This window comes from Pollachius pollachius (genome assembly GCF_949987615.1).
Source record: "Pollachius pollachius genome assembly, chromosome: 19".
In the NCBI taxonomy this organism is placed as follows: domain Eukaryota; kingdom Metazoa; phylum Chordata; class Actinopteri; order Gadiformes; family Gadidae; genus Pollachius; species Pollachius pollachius.
Window position 1 is genome coordinate 11,285,468 of NC_136952.1, and position 13,472 is coordinate 11,298,939.

At 46.3% G+C, this 13,472-nt stretch overlaps 1 protein-coding gene across 1 annotated transcript in view; it reads left to right on the forward strand.

Annotated features, from left to right (window-relative positions):
* The window catches only part of gucy2cb (guanylate cyclase 2Cb), a gene marked incomplete at both ends in the record, with an annotated part of 14,304 nt that extends 1,623 nt beyond the window's left edge, over positions 1–12,681 (forward strand). Inside the window, 25 exons of the mRNA XM_079757483.1 lie at positions 579–646; positions 834–1,049; positions 1,494–1,615; positions 2,003–2,105; positions 2,461–2,578; positions 3,005–3,143; positions 3,528–3,610; positions 3,907–4,015; positions 4,350–4,431; positions 4,908–5,010; positions 5,162–5,221; positions 5,535–5,606; positions 5,732–5,836; positions 6,135–6,221; positions 6,878–7,010; positions 7,559–7,696; positions 8,015–8,103; positions 8,518–8,609; positions 9,130–9,288; positions 9,687–9,879; positions 10,426–10,600; positions 10,857–10,955; positions 11,200–11,294; positions 11,532–11,608; positions 12,486–12,681. Of these exons, the coding sequence (XP_079613609.1) occupies positions 579–646; positions 834–1,049; positions 1,494–1,615; positions 2,003–2,105; positions 2,461–2,578; positions 3,005–3,143; positions 3,528–3,610; positions 3,907–4,015; positions 4,350–4,431; positions 4,908–5,010; positions 5,162–5,221; positions 5,535–5,606; positions 5,732–5,836; positions 6,135–6,221; positions 6,878–7,010; positions 7,559–7,696; positions 8,015–8,103; positions 8,518–8,609; positions 9,130–9,288; positions 9,687–9,879; positions 10,426–10,600; positions 10,857–10,955; positions 11,200–11,294; positions 11,532–11,608; positions 12,486–12,681 (2,913 nt within the window). The remainder of the gene's footprint in view (positions 1–578; positions 647–833; positions 1,050–1,493; positions 1,616–2,002; positions 2,106–2,460; positions 2,579–3,004; positions 3,144–3,527; positions 3,611–3,906; positions 4,016–4,349; positions 4,432–4,907; positions 5,011–5,161; positions 5,222–5,534; positions 5,607–5,731; positions 5,837–6,134; positions 6,222–6,877; positions 7,011–7,558; positions 7,697–8,014; positions 8,104–8,517; positions 8,610–9,129; positions 9,289–9,686; positions 9,880–10,425; positions 10,601–10,856; positions 10,956–11,199; positions 11,295–11,531; positions 11,609–12,485) is intronic.
* Between the last annotated feature and the right edge of the window lie 791 nt (positions 12,682–13,472).

The following is a 13,472-nucleotide window of genomic DNA, read 5'->3' on the forward strand; positions in this document are numbered from 1 at the left end:
ATTTCTCGCTGGAAAAAACGTATTCATTGTTTGGAACAGCGCATTGTGATGGCTCCACAAGTTTTAATACACGATTGGCTAAAGGACTTTGTCCATCAAGGCAGGTACTCCCGCTCACTGAAAGCAACATGGGCGGGCAATTGATTATTGACTATAATAATATCACAGACAATTGTAAGTTGAGTTGGTATCATCGGTCCGCTCAGCCGTCGGTGTATTAATGGGTGAATGTAATTGTAAAGCTTTTGAGTGGTCCCTTGTTAGAGAACCCCACTATAAATGCAGTCCATTTCACTGTTGTGTGAAAACATTATGGTTTACTTACAAAAGTATGGGGTAACATAGTCTAGTGCAAAATATAAACTCGCTGTTGGACTTGCTGTCCTATCGTGATCACACAGGGTGTCAGACAGTCATTACGCAGTTTTCTTATGTTCTCAGTGTTTCCAAAGTCTCTGTTGTGAACTGATTGCTTCTGACATCCTGCCACAGTAAACACCTGATATGGTGCATCCCTGCCCTGCTCCACTGCTTAGCCCATCAGGTCTGAGTGATTCTGTCTGGCTCTTCTTCCACAGGACTCAGGGGAGGTGGGATGTGCCTTGCTGGGCCCAACATGCAACTATGCCATCTTCCAGATTGTTGAGTAAGTGGTTCCCTATGCCCTCCATTCTTGTCCCCCTGTTTCTCCACGTTGCTCATGCCACCTTTCTGACTCTCTCCAACCTCCCCATCCTCCCGCCCCCTTACCTCCCCCCCTGCACCCTGTGACCCCTATCTATCTGTTGTTGCTCCGTGGTCCCATGGCTCTCTGGGTGTGCACCCCCCGCCAGCACGGAGATCGGTCTGCAGCTGAGCATGCCCATCATCTCCGCCGGGGGCTTCAGCTTGACCTGCGACTACAAGCCCAACTTGCAACGGGTCCTGCCGCCGGCGCGCAAGGTGTCCAGCTTCTTCAGCCATTTCTGGAAGTTCAACCACAAGGTGAAGCCCGTGTGGGACTCCGCCTACATCTACAAGAAGAAGGTCAACACCGAGGACTGCTTCTGGTGAGCGGGTTTGTATTTAACCACCTGGTGACAGGAGGATTAGGGGCTGGGTCTGTCGGTTTGTCTGTCCGTCTGTCTGTGTCTGTTTGTCTTTCTGTCCGTCTGTCTGTGTCTGTCTGTATTTATCGTCTGTCTGTCTGTCAGTTTGTCCGTTTGTCTGTGTCTGTCTGTCTGTCTGTCTGTCTGTCTGTCTGTCTGTCTGTGTCTGGCTGTCTCTGTTGGTCTGTCTGTCTGTCTGTCTGTCTGTCTGTCTGTCTGTCTGTCTGTCCGTCCATCTGTCTATCATATGTATGGGTGGGCTGAATCTATACTTCAAACAGCCTACCTGTAGACCTCCTTTAGCCACATCGTTCTAGCTGCTCATTAACGGAGGGTCTACAGGGAGGCTGAGGGAGTCCGCTGAACGAGTCTGTAGTAAAAACCTTCCTCAAACCTTGTGTTCAGGTATATAGGCGCCCTGGAGGCCAACGTAGCAGAGTTCTATAGAGACGTTCAACTTCATGTTCTTCGTGAGCCGTGGCAGCTCCAATCAACGCTGCGCAACCCCCAGAACCGAACCAGCAACCGTGAGTCGGCAATGTTGCTCAGCGGCACAAAGCTGATTTGTCGTGTCATTGCAAATATTTCACACAATGAATCCAACATAAATAGATATAAGATATTTGCATTGTTGTTGCATATGTTTGTTAAAGTCGTAATGTTTAAGATTAAGCCCCGTCCACTCCCAGTGGGAGTCCCCGCCTGAAGTTAGCAGGAGCGTTTCCCTGTCGTCGCTTAATCCCCATTTAAACACAAAACGAGTGCAGCAGCATTGTGTGATTCGTCTGCAGGACAGAGCCATGGTGTTCAGCCCCTCCCATCACACCTATCACTCGAGTCTGCTCAATGTAAACATCGACCTACATTCAGCTCTGTTCAACTACCTCTCGCTGTCACCTCTGATTGGATGGCAGTGTTCATCGCGTGCGGATCCCCGGCTGACATGCAGGAGATGAAGAACAACACGGCGGAGGCCAACAGCAACGACATCCTCTTCATGCTCATCGACCTTTACAAGTCAGTCGTTCTTCTCCCCCTCTTTCCCTGGCTGTTTCCTCCCTCCTTTCACCCTGTCCTCCCTCACTTTCTACTTTGATAAACAGACAACTAAGATGTACACAAACGCACACACGCAAGCACACACACACACACACACACACACACACACACACACACACACACACACACACACACACACACGCTTTCACAAACTCACTCACACTCAGAAGGCAAGAAGTGGCAAGCTACAGCCTGCCAAGGTAGAGGGCTTCATGTTAGGCAGAGTCCAAGGCAAAGAGCCACACGCATGCGGCGGTGTGCGTGCGGCTACTAGGTGTGTAACGCTGTGTCCCCGGGTCTCCTGGTTCACCAGTGATGAGTATTACAGAAACGCCACGTCCCTGCCCTTCATGGAGAACGTGCTGGTGCTGACTATGCCGAACGTCAGGGACTACAAAGTGGACATGGACCTGAGCGACAACACCACGGTGGTGAGAACAGCAATGTTTAACATTCAGATGGGCTTATCGATGAGTGCACTGTTTCACTGTGTGCGCAAATGTAAGGGTAAATGTTTTTCAAAGCACATGCAAACTTGAGCGATTTTGTTAAAATAGCATTCTCTGACTGATTCATTGGTTTTATAGCGTGAGGAAATGTACTAGTAAATGTTTTTGCTCGGACAAACTGGCCTTTTTTTTGTTGTTCAAATGGCGTTCTCTGCAGAGCAACTGCAATGATTTCCCAGATTTTATAGATCATTTAGTTTTTAACTATTTATCTATTTATCATTTTCTTATCTGTAGGCGAGCTACTCTTAGACTTAAGGATGAGTTGTGATGATGGAGTAGTGGGTTTTAATGGTGTAATGACGGTTGTGATTTGACATTGATTCTGTGCCTTTCTTTTCTGTCCAGATGAATGACTACATGGCAGCTTATCATGACTCAGTGCTCCTCGTCGGGGAAGTGATGAGGAAGTTCTGGGGAGAACTTGGAGAAGGCAGTGACATGCAGTCTATCAATCACAGCTACTTCAGGAACATCACCTTTAATGGTAAGAATGTGGAGAGAGAGAAAGAGAAATAATAGATTCGTAAAATTCCTGTTTTGTATCAACACACCTTACCCACCCCAAAAATAACATAAAATATTTTTACTGATACAGCGATATAAGCATTTAAGTGAAAATTAAGACAGTTGCATAGATGTTATAGACTGCAACAAATCATGTCAAATTCTAATTACGTACTTTGTATTATTTTATGATATATTTAAATGCATAAATACAGAAAAACGGAAACCACTTCCCATGATTGGAGACATTCTACATTGGGCATTCATTTGTGATTGCTGAGGGCAAGGGTCAAGTTGAGGCGCTATATGGCCCATTGTGCTGGTAGTGGTTTGTTGTTGTTGATCTCCTGCCTCACCTGTCCAGGTATTGGTGGGACCTACAAGCTTGACGAGCATGGGGACAGGGATGTGAACTTCTCGGTCATTTACACCACCAAAAACCATAAGGTAACTCATCGGATGATCTCTAATATTCAGATAATAATAACTATTATTTTATTATGTATGGGCATAATACCAGAGGTGTGATAGTGGGAGCGAGCGCAGGTGTATCTTGTCGCGTAACGGTGGCCACTGGCATGGCTAACGACCCACAGTTAGCTTTATGAGCCTCTGCTCTCTTTGTCCCTATAATACACTACAAGGTCTATTCACCTATTAGCCTATTAAAAGTCATTGTGAAATCTTTGTGCTTTGATGTCATGAACGTTTATGAGCATGTTGTCATGTGATTTCTTTTTTAGTATGGAACCTTATTCACGTTCAACACGATGTACAATCTCACCAAACTGAATACTTCAAACCCAACTTTTATCTGGGGGAATAAACTTCCGTACGCTACGCCATACCAGGGTATGTGTTCATACGCACGCATGTACGCACGCACGCACGCACGCACCTCATCATTAGAAGATCAAACTCCAGACAGATGACTACAGACAAGTGTTTTTATGGCCTAAAAATGGAGCAATGATATGTTGGTGTCATAAATGGACAAATTAGATTTAATAAATGAGGTTACTTGTTTCTTTACATTTTTATTTTCTGTCGGGACTTTAATGATGTTATTTAATCTCAGGACGGATTTCCTGTACTTCGTGTCTCCCCTGTCCCCTAGCAACAGCTAAACAGATTATCCTTTTTTTCTTCTTCTTCTTCTCCTCTCTGGCGGTCGACCCCCCCCCAGTAATGAGTACTAACGAGATCATCGTCATCGTTCTGTCGGTTACCATGGTAGTGGTGGCAACCATTGCCTTCATCTTCTACAGGTTAGCAACAGCCAATTGAAAAAGGTCAAGTCAATAAGGTCAAGAAGACCAATGCGGGTGTGTGTCATCGCAGTGCTATTGGCTGATAAGATAACCCTAATGATGATGATGAAACAGCATGAACACTACTAAGCCAATCAGATAAAGACAGTCAGTGGAATTGACAGTTGTCAGTTAGACATTGTCAGTTACTCACGTTAGTTCCATAAAGCGAGTTGATTTATCCCCAGAGCACACTACTAATAATCAATCATTATCTATTGTAGTTCACCACTATTCAACTTCCGATAAGGACACTTTCACTGAAATTATTGTCAATGTAAACGCGGTAAATAGTGTGTCCATACCTTAACGGGCGTATTGCCTTACTCTGATTAATCAGCCTTAAGTTAACCAATGTGGGAATAGGTTAGTTGGGTTGGATGGGTTAGTTATCAATGGTGTGTGTGTGTGTGTGTGTGTGTGTGTGTGTTCAGACAGAACCGACGGGAGCGTCGGACCAGGAAGAGGTGGTCCCACATCCCGTCTGACCGCATCACACTGATGGAGCAGAAGGAGCACAACGTTATCTCCCTCAAGGTCAGAGGTCAAAGGGTCACACGGTCACGGGGTCCCTGAAGTAAAAGAGAGAGAAGATTCACTAAAAAATATAAGAATGAGTAGGGTGCACGGCCCCACAGGAGTAAAACTGAGCATGTCTATAATATTTTGATCTTTTCTGCCCGTTTAGATCGATGATGAGAGGAAAGAGAAGAATTACAAGATCCGTTGTGGACGCTACGACAAAAAGGTTATCTTTTTGGCTATTTTATTATGAAACACAATTAGGTAAATTCCACACACCTGAATGAATACATTAATACAAAGGCACATTAAGATGGAGTGATGATTCATTCATTAGTGGATCCAATGTGCAAATATGGGGCAGATTGTCTGTCAAAACTAATGAAGTAATTACTTGGCCTCATGTCAAAGAAAGCTAATTTGAGACACAAGTGACATACAACAAATTATTAATCGATTGTGTAATTGACAACTTCTGCCCTGTAAAGAATCAATGTTATTTAGTAAGTGCAATTCTGATACCGTTGCCATGGATCCAGGTTGTTATTCTAAAGGAGCTGAAGCACTCAGATGGGAACTTTGACGAGCCACAGAGAATTGAGCTGAACTCAGTAAGAGAGACAAACACACACACATACACACACACACACACAAACACACACACACACACACACACACACACACACACACACACACACACGTGTCCCAGGTGATAGTAATAACGTCTTCCCACCAGATGCTGCTGATTGACTACTACAACCTGACCAAGTTCTACGGCACGGTGCACCTGGAGCAGGGGGTATTCGCTGTGCTGGAGTACGGAGAGAGGGGCTCCCTCAGGGTGAGTGGGGGTCACACGGGCGCCGTTCGGCCTAGCCGTCCCACGCTCAGTTAGGAACCTCACTAAGCAAAAGAGACCGTCCGACACAGACAATATTTGTGCTTTTATGTCATAAATGTATTTCTTTAATCGTATGTTGGGGAGAGATGATTACATGTATGGCATGAATGCACAACAGCATATCAAGACATTTTCATATTTTTGTCGTGAAAACTTTAGTTTAATGTCCTGCGAGAGACTCTTCTGCACTCTTACTGTACAGGAGAATTTGCCACTTATCATTGATCCGTCTCCTCAGTACGTGCTGAGCGATAAGGTGTCCTACCCAGAAGGGACTTTCATGGACTGGGAGTTCAAGATCTCTGTGATGTACGACATCAGCAAGGTAACGGACAAACAGTTTTGATGGCAACAGAGAGTCGTTTGTTTTTTAAAGCTGAAGGCTGCGTGTGAATCTACGTCATATGGAAGTGTGTCATAGTGATTCCACGAGAGAGCCATAGGACATATGTTCAGAGCGCAATGTAAATACGAGTAGTCCTGTCAGAGCTGAAAGAACCCTTATGTCACCACCAGCCTCTTTCACTTGACCGTACCGATCGTTGTATTATCGGATATATTATATGCTGTACAAAACATTTAGTAATGTTATCTTATCAAAGACAAGATAACATTAAAAATAACATTAATATTATCTTATCAAAGATAAGATAACATTAAGCCCTAACTTAGATTGGGGAATTAATAGGAGCCAAGATTTAATTCTGAACAATCGTATCCTAAGCATCATCCTTTATTGTTATTCCTCCTGAAACAAAAACTTTATTATTAGGCTCTAGTAAGTAGTATTCTCTAGTAAAAGTAAAAGAAACAACCATTTGTATTCTACATAAATAACGGGGTGTTAAAGTAATCAATATACACTTTAAAGTCCAAAGTATTTTATTTTGTGTTCACAATCATGACAATCAAACCAAAAGCAATGTGCTGTAAACCCCTGACTGCTCCGTGTCTTCAGTACTAGCCTTGCCTCCGTTGCAGGGAATGTCGTACCTCCACGCCAGCAACATACAGGTCCACGGACGCCTCAAGTCCACCAACTGTGTGGTGGACAACCGCATGGTGGTGAAGATCACCGACTTCGGCTGCAACACCATCCTGAGCCCCGGCAGAGGTAAGAGCCCCGTTGGAGCCAAATGGAAGAGAAGATGTGATTGTGATCGATAAAATGATTGCGTTGGTATCAAAGATGTCGGGAGCTTTACACGGAGCAGGAAGTGACTTCAGAGCGTTGTTCGGTTGGGGCTTTATCCTTCTCCGTTACATGTTTAACATATCGTTTAGTCAAAAGGCTCCATATTTAGTCTCCCTGTCTTCCTTGTTGTTCTTCTGGTCACGTTCTTATTCTTATTCTGCTCCGTGCACGGTAAACTGGCGTGCACCGCTACAAAGGAAGTAAGGGAAAGGGAAATTACAATTCATGACCCTGTCTCTGCCTAAGCAGGATGCATTGGAGGCTGTTGTTGGCATGGTTGCTTAAGATTCAGCTGTCACCCGTCATGTCGTCTCCTCTTTTACCCCCTCCCCTTCCTCCTCCTCCTCCCCCCTCCCCCCCCCCCCCCTCCTCCTCCTCCTCCTCCTCCTCCTCCTCCCCCTCCTCCTCCTCCTCCTCCTCCCCCCTCCCCCTCCTCCTCCTCCCTGTGTGGCCCCGCACCTGGCCAGACCTGTGGACGGCCCCTGAGCACCTGCGGCAGGAGGGCATCTCCCAGAAGGGAGACGTCTACAGCTTCGCCATTATCGCCCAGGAGATCGTCCTCCGCAAGAGCACCTTCTATACAGAGTGCTGCTCTGAACGGGCAGGTCTCTCTCTCTCTCTCTGTCTCTCTCTCTGTCTCTCTCGCTCTCTCGCTCTCTCTCTCTCTCTCTCTCTCTCTCTGTCTCTCTCTCTCTCTCTGTCTCTCTCTCTCTCTCTCTCTCTCTGTCTCTCTCTCTCTCTCTCTCTCTCTCTGTCTCTCTCTCTCTCTCTCTCTCTGTCTCTCTCTCTCTCTCTGTCTGGCTGTCTGTCTGTCTGTCTGTCTGGCTGTCTGTCTGTCTGTCTTCCTTTCTCTCACTCTCTCAGCCATGTCATAGTTCTAATAATCCTGTAACATAAGCGCTACTCCATGTGTGTCCTAACAGAGAAGTTGTCTAGGGTGCAGGATCCTGACAGCATCTCGTACTTCAGACCTGATCTGAATTTCGACACTGCATCGGAAAAAGAACTAGAGGTTTGTGTGTGTGTGTGTGTGTGTGTGTGTGTGTGTGTGTGTATGTTATTTATAACACTTATAAATAAGGATACAATAATAAACCATTAGCTAGTGCAGAAATAAGCATTATTATAAAGCATTAACACAGGGGTTAGGGTCCCTAACCTATTAAATAATGTATCAATTAGTAGCTTAGCTAACATGAACCCCATTACCTTAGTTAACTTGAACACAATTAGTTAACATGATCACCATTAGTAAATGATTACTAGACCATTAGTTAATTAATTGGTAATTAATGTACTCATACCCAGTTAAAGTATATGCCTCTGTGTGTGTGTGTGTGGGGGGGGGGGGGGTGTGTGTGTGTGTGTGTGTGTGTGTGTGTGTGGGGTGTGTGTGTGTGTGTGTGTGTGTACCTCCATGTTGCAGGTATACCGGTTAATAAAAAACTGTTGGGAGGAGGATCCAGAGAAAAGACCAGATTTCAAAAAGGTTGAAAACTGTTTCGGGAAGATCTTCAGGTATATTTCCAGTTTATTTCATTAACTTAAACTTAATGCAAATAGATCGACCATGATCGCTTTATCAGAATGAATCACTTAATCAAACATATTCCTTCTCTTCCCTTATCCTTCTGCTCTTTCCCCTCTCTCAATCTTCCCACCTCTGCTCTCCATCCCTCCCCTCCTGTCTCCCTTCTCCCTCCCTCCCTCCTCCCTCCCTCCTCCCTCCCTTCTCCCCCCCTCCCCTCTGCTCCTTCCTCCCTCCTGTCTCCCCTGCTCCCTCCCACCCTCCTCCTCCCTCCCTTCTCCCTCCCTCCTCCCTCCTCCTCCCTCCCTTCTCCCTCCCTCCTCCCTCCTCCCTCCTCCCTCCCTTCTCCCTCCCTCCTCCCTCCCTCCTCCCTCCCTTCTCCCTCCCTCCTCCCTCCCTTCTCCCCCCCTCCCCTCTGCTCCCTCCTCCCTCCTCCCTCCCTTCTCCCTCCCTCCTCCCTCCCTTCTCCCCCCCTCCCTTCTGTCTCCCCTGCTCCCCCCCCCCCTGCAGTAACCTTCACAGCAAGGACAACGAGAGCTACATGGACAACCTGATCCGCCGGCTGCAGATGTACTCCAAGAACCTGGAGCTGCTGGTTGAGGAGAGGACGGCCCTCTACAAGGCAGAGCGCGACCGGGCCGACTGCCTCAACTACATGCTGCTCCCGGGGTGGGTTCAGGGCCAGGGGGCCCGTCCTCCCACCACCACTGTCCTGTGGGCGTGACGGGGCTACGGGGCGCTGTTGTTATAGTTTATGTTTCTGTCAATGTTTGTCTTTGAAGAGAAGCAAGCATTTATTAGAATGTCGACTGTGCCCTTGTGTCCGTCCATCGGTACGTTTTGTCTGTCTGTGCATCCGCCTTGTCCGTCTGTCTCTCCCTCTTCCGGTTTGTCTGTTGATCTTTCTTTCGGTCTCTTTGTCTATCTCTCCGTCCTTCCCTTACTGCTGTCTGTCTGTTTGTCTATCTATCTTTCCAATCCATCTCGGCCTTACATATGTCCCTTTCGTCCACCTGTCCGTCTATCTCTCCGTGGAACCATCTCTCCATCCCTTCCCTCTCCTCCAGGCCGGTGGTGAAGAGTCTGAAGGAGACGGGGGTGGTGGAGCCGGAGCTGTACGACGAGGTGACGGTGTACTTCAGCGACGTGGTGGGCTTCACCACGCTGTGCCAGTACTCCACCCCCATGGAGGTGGTGGACATGCTCAGCGACATCTACAAGGGCTTTGACAGCGTGCTGGACCACCACGACGTCTACAAGGTAGCCTGGCCCCCGCGGCCCCAGGGCCTCTAAACCGGGGGCCGCCATGTTGTACTCAACCAAACCATTGTAGTTGCCTTGGTTACTGAGTACTGAGTACAGATGTTTCACGTGTTATTCATTTGACATTTGTTTTGCAACCATTGCCTTTTCATGAGGATTAACCTGGTCAATGCGTGGCACTTGTTTCTATGAATATCTTTACTGTACCGACTTTTGATACATATTGTTTCTCTTCTGACAAATGTACTTATGTAAGTCGTTATGGATAAAAGCGTCTGCTAAATGCACTAAATATAAATGTGATGAGACTCCAAAACGGGCAATTGTTGTGAAAAGCCTCTAATTGTTATTAGAGGTTTGGTATCAAGACGCGGTTCATTATTAGTATGGCCACTTCCAGAGAGTGTAGACGACCAACATGTACATTTACAAACCCATGCAGTGGAAGTGTAAACCTCTTGGCATTGAGCTTCACTCATTCTTCCACTTCCACAAATTCAAACCCTGTGACCAAACGGTCGCCGTGGTGGCGGTGGTTGTCAGGTGGAGACCATCGGCGATGCCTACATGGTGGCGTCGGGGCTGCCCAGGCGCAACGGGGACCGCCACGCGGTGGACATCTGCCGCATGGCGCTGGACATCCTGTCCTTCATGGGCTCCTTCCAGCTCAGACACCTGCCCGGCATCCCCGTCTGGATACGCATCGGCGTGCACTCAGGTGGGGGGGGCAGAACAGGCGAGCTGTGGGCGGGGCAGGGGAGGTGTGTTGGGCTTATGTGTGGAGTGATGTGCTCAGATGTTTTGTATTGGGATGTGACCAGTGTGTGTGTGTGTGTGTGTGTGTGTGTGTGTGTGTGTGTGTGTGTGTGCGTGTGTGTGTGTGTGTGTGTGTGTGTGTGTGTGTGTGTGTGTGTGTGTGTGTGTGTGTGTGTGTGTGTGTGTGTGTGCGTGTGTGTGTGTGTGTGTGCGCGCAGGTTTGTGTGCAGCAGGAGTGGTGGGGATGAAGATGCCCCGGTATTGTTTATTTGGGGACACGGTGAACACCGCCTCCCGCATGGAGTCTACAGGACACCGTAAGCACCTTCATATAGATATAATATCTAGATATACTAACATACATACTACAGTGTACAATATGGAATCCACAGGGAACTGTACACACAATCATGTGTAGAAGTATACCTCCGATGGACGGACAAGCGGTCATCAGCCTGCTATACTCGTAAACACTATGTACAGTACATTGTTTATACTACAGACGTCTGTGGATGCACGTCTTCCTACGTCTTCCCACTAAACAAAACGTGTGGCCCCCAGCCCTCAGAATCCATGTGAGCGAACCCACCGTCAAGATCCTGGGACGGACCGGCTGCCAGTTTGAGTTCGAGGCCAGAGGGGAGACCGTCCTCAAGGTACGGCAAGGCTTTATAAACAGCTTGGGGGACCTGCAGCTACAGAGAGATAGTGAGGGAGATAGAGGGGGGTAGACAGACATGCAGAGAGAGAGAGAGAGAGAGCTGGAGAGATTGGTAGATAATAGACTGAACAAAGAGCAAGAATGGTATCTGCCAGGTACTATCTAAAATACAATGTCATTATCGAGGGTGTGTGTGTGTGTGTGTGTCTGTGTGTGTGTGTGTGTGTTATAGGGTAAGGGCACAGAATCGACTTACTGGTTGACGGGCGAGAAGGGCGAGGATTATGACCTGCCGACACCTCCAACCACGTATGTCATCACTTCCTGTTCCTGCTCTCCTGATTTCTCAGTTCTCACACGCAAACATGCACACACACACGCACACACACACACACACACACAATACCACATACACATTCACACAGACATACACACACACACAGACACACACATACACACACACACACAGACACGGATACACACACACACACACACACACACACACACACACACACACACACACACACACAACGTACAAATCATATATTATCAGAGTGCACTTGTGTAAAGAGTGCAGCTATGTCACGTACTCACATGATAATCCAATCTATATTATTTTGATCAGTTTGTTTTGGCCAGGCACTTAGATAATATATCTAATAGTCAAAGATAACGACCGGATATAGTTGCATCATGACGTGGGAAAATGATTAACCTTTTAACTGTTGGGTTATAAACTTGGAACACTGGAACCATCGTCATTATCCTGTAAATGTTTGTTGTCTTTCCTTTTACTCTATGGACTACTACTTCATTAATTTAAGAGGGAACTAATCACTGATTCGATTTGACAGTGGGTGTATGTTGCTTCATCATTTCTAATCATTTTGACAAAACAGATAATTGGATTTAAAAAGTTACAAATGCACTTTGGTTATTCTGTTTTATAGATGTAGCATTGTCGAATTGCTTTTGTATTGTTATTGTATTTTCATATTTATGCTCTAAAGCTGTTGTATAGTTGCCGTATCAATGTTATATTGTCATATATATGCTCTATTGTTGTCGTATAGTTGCCATATTCAGGAAATATAGTTGTTATATTGTCATATTTATGTTGCTGTCATAGTGATGACGTGTTTTTGTTGTATTGGCGTTCTATAATGTTGACATCTTGTTGCCATAGTGAGAACTTCCAGCGGCTACGGCAGCACCTGGCCCAGATGATTCTAGAATGTGTGGAGCGGCGTTCCGTTGGCTCCATCAGGAAGAGGACGACCCGGCCGGTGAGGCAGATAAAGATGGAGCAGGAAGGGGATCACTATCAGCCCGAGTACCTCCACCTGGCCACAGTCGAGAACACCCTGAGCACCTTCCTGTGAGCCCAATGCTACTAACGTACCCTGTACCTAACTCACCCTAACTAACCAACCCTAACTAGCTTTCCTTAAGCGGAGCTGCTGTACCCCATCTCTGAACTGTATCTGACCATACCAGTTTAATGGTATGGTATGGTACGGCTAATCACACCACCAGGTGTGAGTGTGATTAGCTGTTTAGATTAGGCGTGTCCACCTAGATGTGTGCTGAATAGATCAGTCTACCAGCCTACCCAGTGGACTGTAGAAAACGTTGCTCATCTATCGTCATAGATCTAGGTGGACACGCCCACTTGTGATGTCAGAAGAGGCAGATTTTTAAAAAGGCTTGTAACGGCTAATCACACACACCTGGTGGTATAATATGTCACCTTTAGATATCCCCCTGATCACACAAACCAAACCACACATACCCTGTCAGGTAAGGATTGGCCCGCAATCCATAATAACATGTCATATAATTATTCCTAAATCTGACATGGTCATTATCATCTGTTCGATTAAGGTTCGAAGAGGTCATCGTGGATCAATCCAACTGACCAGAACGTTTTCTTCTATTGCTTAGTCCAGCTAGACACCCAAGAATTCTGTCACTCAATACTGCGCATTTAGTATTATTTCTGTTACCTTTGCTCTTTCATTTGAATATTTTATTTTAAGCTGTGTTGTCCTGTTGTCCTGGTATTCAAATATTTGCTAAATAAATGTTTTTTTTTTGCATGTAAATCATAATGGCCAGGGTAAAGTCTAATATATATGTGGTAGAGACAAGCCTACTTGACGCTCGTGTGAAG